At 44.9% G+C, this 20,086-nt stretch overlaps 1 protein-coding gene across 1 annotated transcript; it reads left to right on the forward strand.

Annotated features, from left to right (window-relative positions):
* Nucleotides 1-11,550: 11,550 nt before the first annotated feature.
* LOC133788578 (vacuolar fusion protein MON1 homolog) lies at nt 11,551-17,671 on the forward strand. Its single transcript, XM_062226102.1, has 14 exons — nt 11,551-12,302; nt 12,900-12,979; nt 13,088-13,159; nt 13,309-13,348; nt 13,997-14,098; nt 14,329-14,450; nt 14,643-14,775; nt 14,861-14,952; nt 15,521-15,602; nt 15,724-15,788; nt 15,995-16,297; nt 16,395-16,486; nt 16,649-16,713; nt 17,285-17,671. Exons 1-14 carry the CDS (start codon nt 11,760-11,762, stop codon nt 17,378-17,380), a joined length of 1,887 nt encoding a protein of 628 aa, XP_062082086.1. The 5' UTR covers nt 11,551-11,759; the 3' UTR covers nt 17,381-17,671.
* Nucleotides 17,672-20,086: the final 2,415 nt, after the last annotated feature.

A 20,086-nucleotide genomic window follows, 5' to 3' on the forward strand; every position in this document is an offset into this window, starting at 1 on the left:
TGAAGTTGAACCCTAAGAAGTGCACTTTCGGCGTGGCCTCCGGGAAGTTCCTGGGATTCATAGTGAGCTTCCGGGGAATAGAAGCCAACCCGGACAAGATCAAGGAACTGATTGACATGGCCTCTCCCCGGAAGCACAAGGACGTGCAAAGCCTGACGGGGCGAGTGGCCGCCTTGAGTTGTTTCGTTTCTAAAGCCACGAATAAGTGCGTCCCTTTCTTCAACGTCCTTCGGGGAAGCCAGCGTTTCGAGTGGTCGCCCGAGTGCGAGGAGGCCTTCCGGAAGCTGAAAGAGCACCTGGCCAAAGCCCCTATCCTGGCGAAACCAGTAGAAGGAGAGCCACTGTATCTATACCTGGCCGTGACCGAGCATGCGATCAGCGCCGCGCTGGTGTGAGAAGAAGAAAGGACGCAACTCCCGGTATACTATGTGAGCAAGCGACTACTAGACACCGAGTCTCGATACCCATTGATCGAAAAGCTGACTTTCTGCCTGTTGATGGCGTCCCGGAAGCTTCGACCTTACTTCCAGGCTCATGCCATAAAAGTCTTAACCAACCATCCCTTGCGACAGGTATTGCAGAAACCCGAGTCGTTGGGAAGACTCCTGAAGTGGGCAATGGAGCTGAGCCAGTTCGATATATCTTACGTTCCCCGGGTGTCCATCAAGGGACAGGCCCTGGCCGATTTCATCGTCGAATGTTCCGGGATTTCCCCGGAAGAAAATATTCCCGAGGCCTCCGCGGCGCCCATGTGGAAAGTCTTCGTGGATGGAGCCTCGAACGAGAATGGGGCCGGGGCTAGGATCATCTTGGTGTCCCCGCAGGGGCACCAGCTACAAAATGTCCTCCGTTTCCAGTTCAAAGCATCGAACAATGAGGCGGAGCATGAAGCTGTCCTAGCCGGTTTGCGCCTGGCCCGAGAGGTAGGGGCAGCGAACTTGGAAATTTACAGCGATTCCCAGCTATTCGTTAGACAAATCTCAGGGGAGTATCAAACCAAGGGAGAGAGAATGGCGGCATACGTGACTCAAGCAAGGGAAATGCTCCAAACGTTCGCAGCGCATTCCATCCGCCAGATCCCTCGGGAGCAAAATGTCTTCGCGGATACACTGGCGAAGCTGGCGACCGACGCAGAGGCCGAGCTGGCCGGACTGGTTCCCGTCAACCATCTCCCCGTACCGAGCATCAGGGCCTCCACCGTCGACCACTCCGCTTCCTGGATGGGACCGCTGATCCGATACCTGTCCACCGGGGAAGGGGCCGCAGCCAGGAAACTCCTGTACCAGGCCCACCGGTACGTCATGATGGACGGAAAACTCTACCGCCGAGGGCTGTCCATGCCTTACCTCTGGTGCATGTCCGGGACTAAGCTGAGTGCCATCATGCATGAGGTGCATGAGGGTTTTTGTGGAGATCACACGGCCGAGCCCAGTTTGTCCAAGAAGATCCTGTGCCAAGGATACTTCTGGCCCACCATGAAGAAAGACTGTATAGACTACGTCCGCAAGTGTGAACAGTGCCAGAGGTACGTGAAGATCCCGCGGGCCCCCCCCGACAGAGATAACCTTGATGAATAGTCCCTGGCCCTTCGCAGTATGGGGGATCAACCTTGTTGGATCCCTCCCGACCGGGAAGGGAGGGGTTAAGTATGCCATTGTGGCTGTGGACTATTACACAAAATGGGTTGAGGCGGAGCCCATGAACACAATCACTTCCAAAAAAGCCCTAGATTTTGTCATCAACAACATAGTGTGTCGGTATGGCCTCCCCTACAAAATCGTGTTCGACAACGGGAAGCAATTCGACAGCGCCTACTTCACGGATTTTTGCGAAAGGCATGGTGTAGTGAAGAGTTTCTCCGCGGTTGCCAGACCTCAGGCAAACGGGCAGGTAGAAGCCGTGAACAAAATCCTGAAGGGGACACTGAAGAAAAAGCTCCAGGCCTGTAAGAGCAAATGGCCCGAGGAACTCCCTCGCGTACTGTGGGCCTACCGGACGACTGAGAGGACGTCAACCGGGCACACCCCCTACTCTATGGTCTATGGATGCGAAGTCGTCATCCCAATCGAACGACCGTCCCGTCCCGTCCCACCGACGCGACACATGTGATCCCACCCAGAACCACACCTTACTCCAGGAATCGCTAGATCTCATCGAAGAGATCCGGGAAGAGTCGCAAGTGCAGCTGAAGATGTACCAGGGCAAAATCACGCGGCATTTCAACTCCAGAGTCAAGAGCCGTAAGTTTGGAACCGGCGATCTAGTCCTGCGAAGAGTCTTCCTTGCTACTCAAGATCTGGGAGTGGGGGTTCTGGGCCCTAATTGGGAGGGGCCATATGAGATCCAACACGAGGTATGCCCCGGAACGTATCGCTTGAAGCAGCTCGATGGTTCAGAAGTCCCGCGAGCCTGGAACGCGGAGCATCTCCGCAAATACTATCAATAGTCCTAGAGCTTTTCCCAGTTTAACATTTTCGTTGTAAACAATGTACGCCTCAGGGCGAATTTCTTTCGAACAATGGAAATGACGTGTGCAAAACGTCATAAAGGGCTATTGTCATAACCATGCTAATCTCTCTCAAGTGACCCCAGACCCGTCTCCGCTCACTTACAGGGGGTATCATCCCAGGTATAAACAAAATACCTGGCGGGGCGCAAGCTTAGGCTAGTCCCGATTCGGACCACGGTCCGGGAGACACAAACCCCAAGGCCGGTCCCACCCCGGACGAACGACGTCTAGGGATACAAAAAAGAAGACCGAGCCCAAGGCCAGTCCCACCCCGGACAAACGACGTCCAGGAATACAAAAAAGAGGACCGAGCCCAAGGCCGGTCCCACCCCGGACGAACGAAGTCCGGGGTATAAAAGAAAGGACCGAGCCCAAGGCCGGTCCCACCCCGGACGAATGACGTCCGGGGGTATAAAAGAAAGGACCGAGCCCAAGGCCGGTCCCACCCCGGACGAACGACGTCCGGGGATATAAAAAAGAGGACCGAGCCCAAGGCCGGTCCCACCCCGGACGAACGACGTCCGGGGATATAAAAAAGAGGACCGAGCCAAGGCCGGTCCCACCCCGGACGAACGACGTCCGGGGATATAAAAAAGAGGACCGAGCCAAGGCCGGTCCCACCCCGGACGAACGACGTCCGGGGATATAAAAAAGAGGACCGAGCCAAGGCCGGTCCCACCCCGGACGAACGACATCCGGGAATACAAAAAAGAGGACCGAGCCCAAGGCCAGTCCCACCCCGGACGAACGACGTCCAGGGGTATAAAAAAAGAGGACCGAGCCAAGGCCGGTCCCACCCCGGATGAACGACGTCCGGGAATACAAAAAAGAGGACCGAGCCCAAGGCCGGTCCCACCCCGGACGAACGACGTCCGAGGGTATAAAAGAAAGGACCGAGCCCAAGGCTGGTCCCACCCCGGATGAACGACGTCTGAGGATATAAAAAAGAGGACCGAGCCAAGGCCGGTCCCACCCCGGACGAACGACGTCCAGGAATACAAAAAAGAGGACCGAGCCCAAGGCCGGTCCCACCCCGGACGAACGACGTCCGGGGGTATAAAAGAAAGGACCGAGCCCATGGCCGGTCCCACCCCGGACGAACGATGTCTGGGGGTATAAAAAAAGAGGACCGAGCCAAGGCCGGTCCCACCCCGGACAAACGACGTCCGGGAATACAAAAAAGAGGACTGAGCCCAAGGCCGGTCCCACCCCGGACGAACGACGTCCGGGGGTATAAAAGAAAGGACCGAGTCCAAGGCTGGTCCCACCCCGGACGAACGACGTCCGGGGGTATAATAAAGAGGACGGAGCTCAGGGCCCATCTGATCCGGACAAATTGACCTCCGAGATATAAAAGCATCCGGCTAGCCCCAGGGCAAAGCCAGGGCCTAAAAACTGGTAAAAGGAGAACAAAACTCCAGGTTAAACCAAGCCCCGAGGGCCCTGGACTGAGTGCCAAGACTAGAGACTTTGAAAATTAAGTCGTTGGGTCTAGTCCCGGCCGTTGGAACCGGAGCTAAAACCCTGCAATCAGTTAGTCGCGGCAACAAAATGAAATTTCTACTGAACAATGGAAGGAAGCTTTCGTAAAAACCAAAGAAAGTAGCATTGTTTTAAATTTAATTACAAGCCAAAAACACTAATAAAAGTACAAGGTTGGGGTTCAGGCCTACAGCGATCCGCCCGGAGGTCCGCATCCTCCCTCTCCTTGGCCTCGTACTCGGCCCGCTTTGACTCAGGATCAGGGAAGACAAGGAGGTTCATACTCTTATCCTTGCACCAGGCCATGTAGATGGCCTCATCAAAGGTGACATCCAGTAAGCCCTCGACCTCCTCTTTTTCGTGACGGGTCGTTTCATGCGCCGCCTTCTCCTGAAGCAGAGAGTCGCCCAGTTCGCAGACTCGGGCTTTCAAGGCCAGGATCTCCTCCTTATCTAGGGCGAATTGTGCCGCAACCGTCTCCAAGAGCGTCGCCCGTTCATCGGCATCCTTTGTCTTACGAGACAGCTCCTCTTCCAACCCGGCCTTGGCGCGGCCGAGCTCCTCATGCTCCGCCTGCACACGGGCCACCTCTGCCTGGAGGCGAGCCGTCTCCCAGCCAAGGGTCTCCTTGGAGGCCTCCCTCTGATTCACGGCCGCCTCCAACTCCAGCTTGGCCATCTCCATCTTTATGGCAAGCTCGGCCACCAGGTCCGCACTCCGTTGGGACAACAGATCAACCTGGAGCAAAGAAAAGTTAGAAAATAAAACCATCATCAACAAGTGAGGGAAGGAGTATAAGAGAAGTAAAAATTACCGCGATGGCCTGGTGGCGGAGAGCCTGGAAGATGAACAGCACGTCCGGGTTGGCTATCGTGGCGTACCACTTTAGCTGAAGGTTGGACATGGTGCTCCCAACCTAGTCCAGCAGATCAGCCGCCAGGGGGGCTGTGTCCTGGCCGAGCTTCGGGCGGAAGCCCGCTTCGGCGACTAGCCGGTCCACGATCAGCTGGGGAGCGCTAAACTCGGCAAGACGATCCGAGAATTCAACCTGGCGACGGATCGTCAGGGCCTTGTAAGTGTCGTCCCTCCAGACCGGTCGTTTTCCCAAGTCTGGTTGATCAGCCGAGACTGCTCATCCCACAAGGCTGACTCCCCCTCCTCGAGAAGAGTTGGGCAAAGGGGAAGAACTGGCGGGGCGGGGATTTCCTTCGCGGTCAGCCGACTCTCCCCGTGTGATTCTTCAGTCGAGCCTGCCCGCGTCGTCCGGGGCCTCTTCCCGATGTTGCCTTCTCCAGCGTCAACCTTCGGGCCCCTCTTCCCGAAGCTCCGGCTGACAGCTGCGCCCGCCTCCAAATCAATCACGGGGGGCTGGTCAGAAGCGAAGTCTACAGCAGGCTCCACGGCCTGGAAGGGAACCACGGCCAGAGCTTCTTCACCTGGACGGAGCTCGGTCCCGGACATTTCCCTGGTAAGGTGGGGCTCCAAGCCCGTCACCTTATTTCCTTTCCTGGCCGCCTTCTTGGCCGCCCTGTCCTTGATGAGTCTTCTCATTTCGCTGGCCGGGTTTGACATGTCAGAGTCCTCTGAAAAAGTACAGAAAAAGAAGTTAGGACAGTAAACCAAATAGATGAAAACGCACAAAGCAGTTAAAAACGACCCGGGACGAACCCTCGTCTAGGCCCCGGGTGAGACTCAATTCCATTAAAGAAAATGAATGGACCCGATCCCCTATGTCATCCGGGTTCAGGAAGCACCCGTACTGGAGGAACCCGGGTAAGAACATTAGGACCTCTGAGCCTACGGGGACAGGAACTGAAGGCCTTATCTCCCCATCGGCCCCAAACGCGGGGCCCGGGGGTACTAGCCTATCCCTAGCTAAGTCCCCGACTCGGGGAGCATAAGTTAAGATTAAGGGGGAGTTACCTCGCCCCGATACGCTAGCCCCGGGAGTCCCGACGTTTGGTAGGGCATCTTCAAAGAACTCCTCCAGCTCCTCTTAGGTGGCCACTTCTGTCGGGGGCTGGTTCTTCTTATGCTAGGCCGCATCGACCCGCGCCGCCCTTACCACAGTGGCAATGTGGTCGAGGGCCAACTGCTCCCGGACGTCAACGTTCTTCTCGCAGGGGATGCCACGAAGATTCAGGATAACAATGGTCTGGGTGGCCGCGAGCATCCCAACCAGTCGGAGGTTATCGTCCGTGACGTAACCCCCTATGTCCAAATCCTCCGCGGTCAACTTAGCATAAAACCTCCTCCTTTTCAGGATGAACTCAGTAAGGGGGGTTTGAGCGAAAGGCCCTGCCACCCGGAAGACATGATAAGAGACGAGTAGAAAAGATGAATAAAAGAAAGAGGTCCAGGGAAATACTTACCCACTCGCTGGAAGTCCAGCAACAGTGTGGGGTTCTTGTCCACAAGGAACCCGGATGTCATGAACCAATAATGCCTGACGTCCGGGGGGTGTCTCCAGGAGCTGGTGGGAGCGGGATAGCTGCTCCGCGGCTTCAGCCTGTAAAAGTCATCCAGGGTCTTGTCCTTGACGTTAACCTGCGGCTCCAGCTTGTAGAAGTACAAGACTTCCGCAGGGGTGGGTTCCGCAATCTCCTTCGCGGCGCAAAACACCTTCCACCCAGCGAGTAGACGGTACGCTTGTGGCAAAAGCTGGAACGGTGCTATTCCTACGTACGTCAGGAACCGCACGAAAAAGTCATGCAGCCGGAGCGTAGCTCCCGCGCTGATATGGCCAGCACTCCAGGCTCCAAATCCTTCCACGGACGTATGCGCTTGCTCCTCGAGCCTGGCCAGGCGGTTGTGAAAGAGGCCCGGAGTTGATTCGATGCCCAGACGCTGCTCCAAGAGCAGCATCATCCGGTAATTCCGGAACGAGTTGGCCGTCACGTCCATTTCCCACCTGTTGCCCTTAGGCATTTGGGGTCCGGGAATGGTGACAGGGGCCCTATTGACCTCTTCTTCGGAATGGAGCGTAACGCCCGTTGCCATAACTGACGATCTGAGAACAAAGAAAGAAAGACCAAGCAGTCAGTACCTAGACCCAAGAAATTCGGTTAAGGTACGGGGAGTCTCCTAAGGACTGCTTGGAGTCCCGTCGGATCAGGTCCGGGACTCCGGAGAGCCCCGGAACCCTGATCGGGAGAGGAGACTACTAAGGCCCGCCCCTTTTCCGGGAGACATCCGGATACAGAGCAACCCGAACCAGGCAGCCTTCCTAGAAATTTCTAAAGCACAGCCTAAACGCATGCATAAAAAGAACATAAGTTCACAAAGTTGTCAAGAGAGTTAAAAAGACTTACTGTGTGGTGTCGATCGTAGAAGATGATGGTTGTCTGACTGTAAGGATGGAAGAATCTCGTTCTTGAAACGGTGCAGCCGATGTAGTAGTTCGTCGACAGGGCAAACCCGAGATAAGTCTTCAGGTGGAAGAACGGAAATTGGGGTTCTGGGGAACAGGCGGCGGCGCAGAGTGAGCAGGTGGCAATGTATGTCGTCGGCGATGTCGGACATGCAAGGCTCGAGTAGTGCTTATCGGTTTATACACTGGTTCGAAGAGGTAAAAGTGCCAAATGTGGTTTTCTTGGGGTATTTATACTAGCCCCAATTTCTGGCCCACAATCCAACGAACAGGTGTCTCTTCATCAGACGATCAGGAGTCGCGCAGGGACATTTATGAGTCCTTTCAGGTTGGATCCTCGCCGCCTCAGATCCAATGGCCCAGGAGTGGCGGATGCCAAAGTTCGCCCCATCCTACGGTCCACCTCGTTCCAGGGACATTAATGATGCCCCCCCCCCCCCCCCCCCCGTGTTGATGGGACGCCTCGAGACGTGCACTGACACCCTAGTCTAGGCCTAGTGACCCTTGGGAGACCTAGGCGACCTTTCAAGACCCATGCAACAATCACCCGACGACACGTGTACCCTCGCTGTAAAGCGGGACAAAGGTAAACGTCCCCGGATAGTGGTGAACGGTCTGGGCTAAGCATCCAACCAATGCCACAGCCTCCTGCCCGGACCCACGAACTCGGGCAAGAACTGGGGAGGCAACCTAGCGAACGTCGTGGGGACGATGCAACCCTCCTCCCGGCAGTCCTGGGCGAAGGCTTGGGGGGTAAATGTTATCCCCATTTCTTGCATGGGCTCGGGGCCTTCGTCCTGGCCCACTGTCAGGGGCCAGGTCAGCACGCGGGCCCGACCCAAGGCCTCTTGGTATGTAGAGTGCCCAAGGGGAAGGGTATGGACCAAGGATTCATGTCTGGGACCATTGGTGGGGTCCGGAATGTCCCTCCGGGTCCATCCTCCGTGACGATAGTCCGGGCGGCATTGTCCAGGCCAAGGGTAAACGAAGCGGGACAAAGGTAAATGGACCCGGATCACCTCGCCCCCGGTTGAAGAGGCCAGGCGTCCAGGATCCTGACGCCGCCTTGCTCCACGTGGGCGTTGTCCCCCACTTTTCACCTACAGAAAAGGCCACCTCGGGATTGCACGCGCGATGTGTCAGGACTGCGCAGCCAAGTACTCTGACTGGTCTTGTCTCCTGAATCTGCCTCGTGACTCGAGGTGATCAAACCAAAAGCGTCGTTTTTTCGAGCGAGACGTAGTTCTAAGGTCAACCTATTGGGCCTTAGCTGGTTTGGACTCCATGTATTTTGTATCTTTTTGTATTGGGCCTCCACTAGAAAGGCCACTTATATCCATTTCCCCGATGGGCCTGGGTCAGATCTGGCCCAGACCCGGTATTCCCATACGTCTATAAATATAAGCTGCAGAACACTGTAAAAGGGGTCTCCTTTCACGAAAAAGACAGGAACTCTGTCAAAGCATAGAGAGAAAACTCCATTGTCAAAAGCTCTCTCAGCTCTAATACAAATGACTCGTGGACTAAGGCTCATTAACGCCCCAACCACGTAAAAATCTTGTTTGCATTTTCGAAATCCTTTCTTTTTAAGCTCTCTTATCTTTCATAATTATAGTTGCCGAAAAACTCGGTTAACACATTCCAATACCCTAAGATCATGCTTTAATTCTGATTGGTTGAGTTATTAATCATTTCTCATACAAAAACATGTACAATTAAGATCATTCCAACTAATTTCATTAAATGCATGTTTCCATAAATTTATTCCAATTCCTTAACATCATGCTCTAATTCTGATTGGTTGAGTTATTATTTATTTTTCATAAAAAAATGTGTACAACTAAGATCATGACAATTAATTATATTAAATGTATGTCTCCATAAATCCATTCCAATCTCTAACATCATGCTCTAATTCTGATGGGTTGATATATTAATCATTAAATTCGAAATTTACATAATTTTTATTTATTTAATATGATATTAATGTCAACAACTACCATTTTGAACTTCCAATAAACATTAACACTTATTGTGAAAAAGATAAATTTTAAATTATGTTTTTAATATTGTTAATAAATAAGTAATTTAGAAGTAAACTATTCAACTTCTCCCAAATATTGATCATCTTCTAATTTCTCAAAAATGATAAATAATAATAAAAATTTCTTTCATTTACACAACTTGATTGATAATAACAAAAGCCACTTCATAACATGAAGTAAAGATCCATGTCTCTAGTACTATACTCCTATGCTTGAAATGAACTCTCGAACATCTTTCAATAATTTTGTTCTATTCTTGTTGAAATTTGACCATGCAATCCACGAAGCTATGCGACATCTTTCTTCATTAGAGTCGAACTACAATAGAGAAATCTTTTTCACTCAAGTATAGTATCATAAGAACAAAATAAAATAAAGCGTACCATTCAATTTCGAATTTTAAAATAGGAGAAAAATATGATAATTTTTTTGTAAGTATAAAGAAAAAAAAAATTGAGAATCTTAAATGAAACACTTTAAAATATCTTGAGCTTTTTCATTAAACACTTGCGAAATTGTTCTTGTGGGTTTTTACTAAACAAGTTTTTCAAGAGAAATAAGATTCTCATCTTTTTTAATTTCAAATCCTACATAACCAATAAAAATAAGTTTGAATCTTTTTTAAAAGAAAAAAAAGTTCTAGTAGTGAATTTTGAAATATGAAATTGGAGAAATAGATGATAATTTGTTTGTAAAAATAAAGAAAGCACAAAAATGATTGAAAGTCTTACAAGAAATACCATGAAAAATCTAGAGCTTTTTTATCAAATACTTTAAAAAAAATTGTTCTTATGAGTTTTTACTAAACAAGTTTTTCAAGAGAAAAAAGATTTAGTCATCTTTTTTAATTTCAAATCCTACATGACAAATAAAACTAAGTTGGAATTTTTTTTAAGAAAAAAAAAAGATCTCATAGTGAATTTCAAAATATGAAATTGGAGAAATAGATGATAAGTTGTTTGTAAAAATAAAGAAAGCAAAAAAATGATTGAAAATCTTGCAAGAAACACTATGAAAAATCTAGAACTTTTTCATCAAACATTTAAAAAAAAATTGTTCTTGTGAGATTTTACTAAACAAGTTTTCAAGAGAAATAAGATTAAGTCATTTTTTTTTAATTTCAAATCCTACAAGACAAATAAAACTAAGATGAATTTTTTTAAAATAAAAAAAGCTCTAGTAGTGAATTTCGAAATATGAAATTGGAGAAATAGATGATAATTTTTTTGTAAAAATAAAGAAAGCACAAAAACGATTGAAAATCTTACAATGAACACTATGAAAAATCTAGAGCTTTTTCATCAAAAACTTTCAAAAAAATAATTCTTGTGAGTTTTCACTAAACAAGTTTTTCAAGAGAAATAGGATTTACTCATCTATGTGAATTTCAAATCCTACATAACAAAAAAATGTTGAATTTTTTTTGAAAAAAATAGAAAATCTACTAGTGATTTTCGAAAATGACTTAGAAATCTTACTTGAAAACACTTTCAAAAATTGGAGCTTCTTCAATAAACAAATTTTTTAAGATGAGTAAATTTTGTATAAAAATATATATAATATATATAAATTTCGAAATATGCATCATTAATTAGCCAATTAATTGTAGTTGAGAAGATATGAGTCATTAATGCATAATGAATGAATCTGGAAAGAATATGGAATGAACAAGGAATGAAATGAATAGAGAAGGAATGAAGATATAGAATCTTGGAATGAATCTTAAATAATGATTTTTTTAATTATTTAATTAAATTAAAAAGTGACCGCCATGTCAGCAGGTAGCCCATTACCAAGTTTGAAAAAGTTAAAATAGCATTAATTAACATATTTAAATATGGACCATTGGATCTTAATCCAATGACTATTAATTGACAACCCATTTATGGGGAAAAAACTCAATCACCATTAAAAGTGAACCCTATCATATAATTAACACTAGCATGTTTTTTTCCATTAATACATGAACAAAACAACAACATATTTCTCATGCTTCAATTTTCTTATGCTCAAATCTTACACCATATCCCTTAATCAAGAAACATGGTTATCAAAACTCAAAATAAATAAATTGAATTATACCGCAATGATAGGTCGAAACATAAATAAATTAAATATGGGCTGTGAGCCGTAACCATAAACCCGGCCCGTAGCCATACATACTAGTTTCGGAATCGGAATTTACCCACCTACTGGTCAGAGAGTCCTCAGCGACTCAATTCAAACTCAGAGCCAGAGACTGGCGGACGAGAACTCCTCTCTCTCAAGATTTCAGCTACCATAACAGACCTAATTGAAACCCTAATTTGCGGTTGGACGAGTCTTCCCCTAAGCTTCCACAGCGCTGTTTTCAATGTCGTCCAGTTCGGCTTCTTCAAGCTTCGGTGATGACTTCGTCGACGGAAATTCCCACCCCATTTCATCAAAATCCGTCGAGGACCAATTGGCGAGCGTCGCATTGGCTGAGACCGACGATGAAATGGCCTCGGCGCCGCCCAATCAGGAAAGCCAAGAGGGCATCCGTTTCGCGTCGGCGAGCGAGGGAGACGTTGAGGCGACTGAAAATGATGACGATGAAGAACTCGTGGGTCGGGTCGAGGAAGAGATTCGGAGCGATTCGTGTGCGCCGCTTGGCGGTGTAGATGAGGTTGGCGAGGGGTTTGGACGAGCTGCTGTCGTTTGGGGGAGAACCATTTCGGAGATTGAGGTGGACGCGCCGGTCAGCCCCAGTAGTAGCGGGTATGCTGGTGAAAGAGGAAGTAGTGGTGCGAGTAGTGTTGAGCTCGAGATTGATGAGGTTGGCAATGATGAGATACAGGAGGCGAGGAATAATGCTGCTGAGGGCGTTTCGCATTCACAAGCCTCGTGGGTGCCTGGGAAACGCCATGTTGATGAGGTACTTCGCATTTGGAATTCGTCTTTTATGTATTTGTGCCTATATTTTGTCAGTGATCCCAGAATGAGAGGGTTTTAAGTTAGATAATTGTGGCGAATTCCAAGAAAAAATTTAGCTACTAGTTTTTGAGTATAGTGCTTTGAAACATGGAATTTTGAATGAACTTGAATTATGTTTACATTGAACTCTGTAGAGAAAATTAGAGCAGTGGCAATGATAGGTATTATTTTTTTTTTGTTGGAATACGTTTTCATTGAACTTCTCTGGTAATAGATTTTAAACAATCTTTGTTTTTTTATTTATGATACCTTTATATAAGGCTTCATATAAACTAAACAGCTTACATCTTGAACTAGTTTAAAATTATGTCAAAATCAGAGAAATTCCTCATTAGCTTTAAGTAAAATTTGAAACAAGAACATCTTTTTGGCATCCATTACATTTTTTTTTTGACAAAGGCATACATTACAATGTCACATATAAAACCTAGTTGAGTTTTGTAGTTATATCATTTTTCTTTCACTACTTTGCCACCTGGCAGAATCTATGATGATACTTGCAATGTTATTTGCTGTTTGATTCATAATTGAAGCGCAGGATGATGCTTCAGTATCATGGAGGAAAAGGAAGAAGCATTTCTTCATTCTTAGTCACTCTGGCAAACCAATATATTCAAGGTTTGATTCTCGTACGATACTATTTTCCATGCAGGATGAACTTCAAGCTAATGTGATATTGTGTTTTTGGTGTCTTATCTCTTCTTTTGAATCTCTTAATAACTTCAGATACGGTGATGAACATAAGCTAGCTGGATTTTCAGCAACATTACAGGCTATTATTTCCTTTGTTGAGAATGGGTACAATTCCTGAATCTTGTTGAGTTATTCCTGACAGAGGGGTTTTTTCTCCCCAAAAGAAGAAAAGAAAAAGTATATGCATTATCTTTTAATTCAAGTCAGTGGAGCTCTTGACAATGATTTTCGTCATTATTATTATTATTATACAGTGGAGATCGTGTCAAATTAATAAGGGCTGGGAAACACCAGGTCTGTTTACTTCTATATCATTAAAGCTTTCTTACTAAAATTACATGCTTAAAGCTTTCTTACTAAAATTAGTGAACATAACTGCTGGTCATGCACACATTAGCATAGTTTTACACAATCAACTTTAGTTTTAGTTTGCTGTTATGAACGTAGAAAAATTGAAAGAAAGATGAGAACCTCCTTTTCACACTTTGAATGAGTAGCTTTATGTACTAATTGCTGTTTTGTTGAGCAATCAATTCCATGATATGAGGTTTAATTTTACTGGGCCACCTATGTGGTGGTGAATAACCAGTAATTTTATGCTTCTCTAAATATAATAGGGTTGGAGTGTGACACTAGGTTTGAACTCAAGTACAAGCACTGCTAAGTGGGTTTAAGGATTCCGGGGACAAAAAAGAACTCCAATTGAAATGGCTGAATTTCCTAACTTATGCCTGAGGATTGAGTCCAATGGATGGAAACATTGAAACCTTTTAATTATGTACTGTTATTATTCATAAGATGTAAGCCTCATTTCTGTAGTTAGATAAATAACTGGCATGGAATTTCTGGTTCAGGTGGTTTTTCTTGTTAAGTTATTATTCATAAAATGTAAGCCTCATTTCTGTAGTTAGTTAAATAACTGGCATGGAATTTCTGGTTCAGGTGGTTTTTCTTGTTAAAGGACCAATTTATTTAGTATGCATAAGCTGCACAGAGGAGCCTTATGAATCTCTAAAGGGGCAGTTGGAATTCATGTATGGTCAGGTAGCAATGGACTTTTTATACCTCAATCTCTCCTTTTTCTTTTGAACATATTATTGCATCTTCTTGCTTTGTTGCTTTTTGAAAAATTAAAAAATTAGCGGACTAACTTTTGTTCCTAACGTGAGTTTTATTTCAGAACAAAGTTCTTCGCAAAATTCATTTAATTCTTTTGTAACTCTGTACACAAAATCCATTTTTTTTCCTTTTATAACTGTAGTATATGGATGCAGATGATACTTATTCTAACAAAGTCGGTAAATAGATGTTTTGAGAAGAATTCAAAGTTTGATATGACATCTTTGCTTGGAGGAACTGATGCTGTCTTCTCCTCCCTCATCCATTCTTTCAGTTGGTTTGTATCTCATCTTTCTTGTAGTAGGCCTAAATTAGTTTTGTATGTAGAACTATTTTCTCCCTTGGTCAAATCATACAAGCATGTTATCTACGGGGTAAAACCCAAGTTTGTGTATGTGTAATTGTCTCTGCAATTTTTTCCCCGCCATAATTTTTCTGCTTGCATAATTTTTCTATTTCTTTGTTTCAGCAACCCAGCCACATTTCTTCATGCATACACATGTCTTCCCCTTGCTTATGCAACAAGGCAAGCCGCAGGTGCCATATTGCAAGATGTTGCCGATTCTGGTGTTTTATTTGCAATATTAATGTGCAAACACAAGGTTGTAATACCCTTTCCTTTATGCATTATATGTTTTTGAATCATGTATTAGTAGAGCATTTAATAAAATAGGAGCTTGATTGCAGGTGGTGAGTCTTGTTGGCGCTCAGAAAGCTTCACTACATCCAGATGATGTTCTACTACTTGCCAATTTCGTTATGTCATCAGAATCATTTAGGCAAGTGGACTTTTCTTAAAATTACAATTTTCAACTTACAGGTTTCTGCAACCTCGGTGCTTGGTCTGCTTTCTAACTGATGTCCAGTTGCAGTTTTTTTTATCAAGAAGAAAGATTGTTGTTCCTTCCGTGAAGCCAGCTCTGCCTTAATTTGGGTCAAGTCTGGTTTAATTGTTTATTCTTCTTTTGTCACATGGATTTAGCCATATTCTATTTGTTTACTCTAAGTTATCCTGTATTGTCTTAAGCAAGAGTATTTTCCATGTACATTACCATACTGCCACAGTGCTTCACCTCATGAAGTATTTCCAAATTTTTATTTTTCGTAAGAATTATCTTCTCAATTAAGTAGGCATATATAATTTGAAATTTCACTATTCCGCCTACATTTTTGCCATGTTAATTTTTTCTTAATTGTTTAATTGGTTGATTGATTATGTTGGTTTCAAGTACTCTGACTCTAGGTGACATACATAAACAATGTTCTTGTGATCTTATTACAATCTTTATGAGATTTTGATTAATGGACTCACTAGTCTTACAAATCACTGTTTTTGGCTTTATGCAGGACATCTGAATCTTTTTCTCCAATTTGCTTGCCAAGATTTAACCCCATGGCATTTTTGCATGCTTATGTCCATTATTTTGATGTGAGTGCATCAGACATGATCTTCCTTTACATGCCAATTACTTCTCAATAGGAAAATAGCTGTTTCTTAAGCATATGTGCGTATGCTGCTTTGTCCTGATGCTTACAATTTCTTTTTACAGGCGGATACTTACTTGGTGTTACTTTCTACTAGTTCAGGTGCCTTTTATCATCTCAAGGATTGCAGGTTAGCTCTGATTTTAATTGATAGTTTATATTATTGGAATTGCATTGTGTGATGTTGCAAATTCATAATGGATTACATTTACTTGTTGGCCTAACGTACAGTATGGATCTCCCCATGCTCCTCAAATGAGATGAAATAGATACAAGTTTGCTAGTTGCTAAACTTCATTTTTATGTATTTTCTTTCTTTTTGCTGTTAATGTGTAGGATGCGTATTGAGATGGTCCTTTTAAAGTCAAATGTTCTCAGTGAAATCCAGAGATCCTTGCTAGATGGTGGAATGCATGTTGAAGATTTGCCTGTTGATCCTTTACCTCGCTCTAGTGCATTATCATCTCATCTGAACCTACCCAAACTTCCAACTGATTCTCCCGAGAGGCTCAGGGACACATGTGATGGCATAGCTGGTCCTTCTGGACTTTGGCATTTTATATACCGCAGTATATTTTTAGATCAGTATGTTTCTTCTGAGTTCCCAGCACCAATTAGTAGTCCTAGGCAACAGAAAAGGTTAGTTTGCCAACTTTTGATGCATTTTTGAACTAAAAGAAATTTTTAATTAACTCCCACAGTGAAGCTAATGCATTTGGGGTATATTATTTTTCAGATTATATAGAGCATACCAGAAGCTTTATGCTTCAATGCATGACAGAGGAATTGGACTCCACAAAACTCAGTTTAAAAGAGATGAAAACTATGGTACTTGTCTGTTTTTTGTTGTTCAATCCCACCCACCCCCAGCAGAGCATCTTTATAATTTGTTCAATTATTTTATTTTTGAATTAATTCACTTGTTTCTTCAATTCATTGAATTATGGATGCTCATATTTACATAAACTGATTTTTGTTCTGTTCTGGCAGTTCTGCTTTGTTGGGTCACTCAAGATTTTGAACTTTATGCAGCATTTGATCCACTTGCAGACAAGGTAACATCTGGGGTCAAGATATCTTAATTTGTTCAGTATGCAAAACCAAGCAATATTTATAATTTTGCCAATAATAGGCTATCAAGGCAAAAGCTCGTTACACAAAAAATAGGTGATAAGAGAATTAACATGTACGAGTTTATCTCACTTGATTAACGTAAACTTATTTAAAACCTTCACAAATCTTGCATTGCTGCTGTCAATGGAGAACCTAGTTTCTAATGTTTTCACCAAACTAAAGCCCATTTACACTGCTTTTAGCGATTGGTAAAGAATTAAAAAAAAAAAAGAAAAAAGAGGAAATTCTTTGAATAGTGTATATCTTAATGCATAAGAATCTTTTTCCCCAAAGCCATGGCTGTACTTTTGAACCAAGTTTTGGCCAACCATGTGGTCAGACTCGCCTCTAACTTCCTTGACTATGGGTTTTTAATTTTGTAATAGGTTGTTAGGGGCTTCAATAATGTTATTTATTAGTGAGGAAAGAAAGCAGTTTATCAATGATAATCTGAATTATACTAATTGTTACTTATTTATGCCTTCTGAATTTTCTTTGGACATGGGTTTTCAGGCATTGGCTATAAAGACTTGCAACCGTGTTTGCCAATGGGTGAAAGATGTTGAAAACGAGATATTTTTGCTTGGAGCAAGCCCCTTCTCGTGGTGATAAATATTCCAAAAACTTCTGTAGCGCACAGCATGTACTATATCGTTTTTTTTTCTTCATGATTTAATGAAATTCAAGTAATAGTATATTTCGTTTTGTTCCCTGTTCACACGTATTTGCATATCAACGAGTAGGGAACGGGTTTAGTGGTTTACTACTTTCCGAGGGATTTTTTTTTTTTTTTGCTAATAGCTTATTTTGAAAGAAACAAAACCTGTACTCAATTATTCTCTCTATACACATTTGGTGCTATAAACGATGCAATAAATGTCGGTTGATCGCTTGCTTGGACATCTTCCAGATTTTTTTACCAACTTCTCACTGTCTAAACACATGCTGTCTGCCACATAAATTACTCCTCCATGGTTGCAGTTGCAGAATTAAAGGTATAATGATTGTCTTACAAGCTAGAATTGTAAGTGTAGAACTGTTTTTGACTGGAGCCCTCTGAAGGGGTTTATGACAGAAGCCTCCAGAAGCTACTAGAGTTTGGCATGAGCACGACATAACACGAAAAATGAATAGCAAAATTTAAATTCATAATTAAACTCGATAATAATAATTTTATAATAAAATAAAATTAATATAATTTTAATCATATATGTTGTCCGTATTTTTACTTCCGGACACGTGTCAGTTAGTAGTGGTTAGTAATGAGGTAAGTCGTGAGATGCTCAGAGTGAGACCACTCTAGATACCTAGTTCGGATCATCGTGAACATCTTCGAGGTCTCTCTTCGGGGTGAGGGTTCCTCCAGGTGAGGCCACCTTTTTGGGCCAGCTAGTAGCTGTGAGTGTCACCGAGTGAGGTCACTCCCCGAGATCCGTCCTCAAGGTCGGGGCCTCTCCAGGTGAGGCCACGTCGGGAATAGCTCTCTTCCCTCACTTGGCTCCTAGGTCTAAGATTCTAGTTCTCAAACCTAAGATAGCCACCAGATGTCAGTCACTGTAATTGTGGGCTACCAGACGATCATCTGACAACTTTATGCAGTCCTCGATTAGTGATGTCGAGTTCGTACACTCGACAATCGACATTCTCCACAACACTGCCTGACATGGACAAATATGTCTCACCCTGATAGACGCAGATATGTTCCCCATAAAGTTGGTGTGTGGTTTTCTGCAATGGGCCCCGTAGAATCCGCGTGGCCCATAGTCTTTATTGTAGCACAACACTTTGTGTATTAATTTAATATCAATACCCTGATATTAATGAAAGATGATTAGCATTAATGATCTTAGCCTCTATAAATAGGGCAGGGGTATCTCCTTGTAAGGGGTTCATATTTTTAGAGAGAAACTTTGTACTCGGTGCAATATATGATGCCTGAGAATCACCATTGAAGCTGGCTATCACAAGCTTCAATCTCTCCAAATAATAGAGACTCGTGGATTAGGGTTCTTTTGAGCCATGTAAAATCTTGTGTCTTTCCTTATTTATCCTTTAATCTCTCAAACTAAGTTGGCAGCGAAAAAGGCAGTCAACATTTTGTTGCTTTCATTGAGAGCTTGAAGGAAGCTTGGAAAAGTCATGGTGACCACTTGAAGGAATGCATCAGTCGACACTGCCCCTCACGTCGCAGCTGAGGGAGGAGAAACCGGTCACATGCCACTGCAAGACCACCCTGATGCGGTGGAGGACTATGACGAAAATGCCGAGTATGATGGCATGGATGATGGGGGAGACGATGAAATACTATGAGGAGGAATATCCTCATCCCATGGACACGGAGGAGACACCAGAAGTGGTGGTTTTGTTCCAGATGTCCACTAGACAGCAAAAGATTGACACCCAAGAGGGTAATATTGCCGCCCTGCAGGAGATGGTTAACGCCATGAGGGCTACTCTAGCGGCCCAAGGGCTGCGAGTGGACCCCCATGACAAAGTACCATCTGGACAACCAGTTGGTGTGCCTTCTGTGCCCCCAGCTGGAATGCCACATGTTGCTCTAGCTAGTTTGCCTGCCGAGCACCCGGATGGGCTGGCGCGAGATCCATCAGCTAGCGTGCCTCCCAGGCACTGAGCTGGAGATGGAACTCCACCTACGCCACAAGATCGTGGCAAAGGGAAGGTTGATGATAAACCTGCTCTGAAGTCAAATAAGGCACGCGAGAACCCCAAAGACAATCAGGTCCTGAGGCCAGCTAGCGTGGGTGAAGGCCCAAGAGCCCAAGGACACTGCTATGCCACCAATGCCCGCGGATCCCAGAGCGTTTCACCCAGGCGCGCCAATACGGACCGCGCGAGGCCTAGAGGTGGGGTCCCCCAGGCACCTCGCCATTCCCACAGGAACAAGGGCCGAGGAGGTAGCATGCAAAATTTCCCTGTTGGCGGAAAGCGCGGCCTCAACATCTCGGTTAGCAATGAGAATGTTGAGTTCAATGGGGAAATCGAGGTGGCTTGTTCTAAGGATAATGGTGCATTCTGAGCTCAGGCTCACCTATGGGACAACCTTAATGCTCGTCGGTGTAATAAGACCAACAAGCGCAAGCCTGCCAAGAAAGGTCCATCAGACCTATGGGACAATCTCAACGCTCGGAGGAGAGATAACCCGACGTAGAGCGTCAACCGAGACTGCGACCCACTTCGTGTGGAATTAGAGAGTCTGAAAAGGATCATGCTATGAAGGCCAAATTGCAATGCCACGACTTAGACTTAGAGGATGAAGAAAGGGAGCCGTGCGCTCCTTACATAGTGGAAGCCCCT

Source organism: Humulus lupulus, chromosome 7 (assembly GCF_963169125.1).
Source record: "Humulus lupulus chromosome 7, drHumLupu1.1, whole genome shotgun sequence".
NCBI lineage: Eukaryota > Viridiplantae > Streptophyta > Magnoliopsida > Rosales > Cannabaceae > Humulus > Humulus lupulus.

What these genes read in the sequence shown, in the direction of transcription:
- LOC133788578 (XM_062226102.1), top strand. Translation starts at nt 11,760, where the DNA reads ATGTCGTCCAGTTCGGCTTCTTCAAGCTTCGGTGATGACTTCGTCGAC. An exon ending in GGAAACGCCATGTTGATGAG is followed by an intron (nt 12,303 to 12,899) that starts GTACTTCGCATT and finishes ATTGAAGCGCAG; the next exon opens with GATGATGCTTCAGTATCATG. An exon ending in TAAGGGCTGGGAAACACCAG is followed by an intron (nt 13,349 to 13,996) that starts GTCTGTTTACTT and finishes TTTCTGGTTCAG; the next exon opens with GTGGTTTTTCTTGTTAAAGG.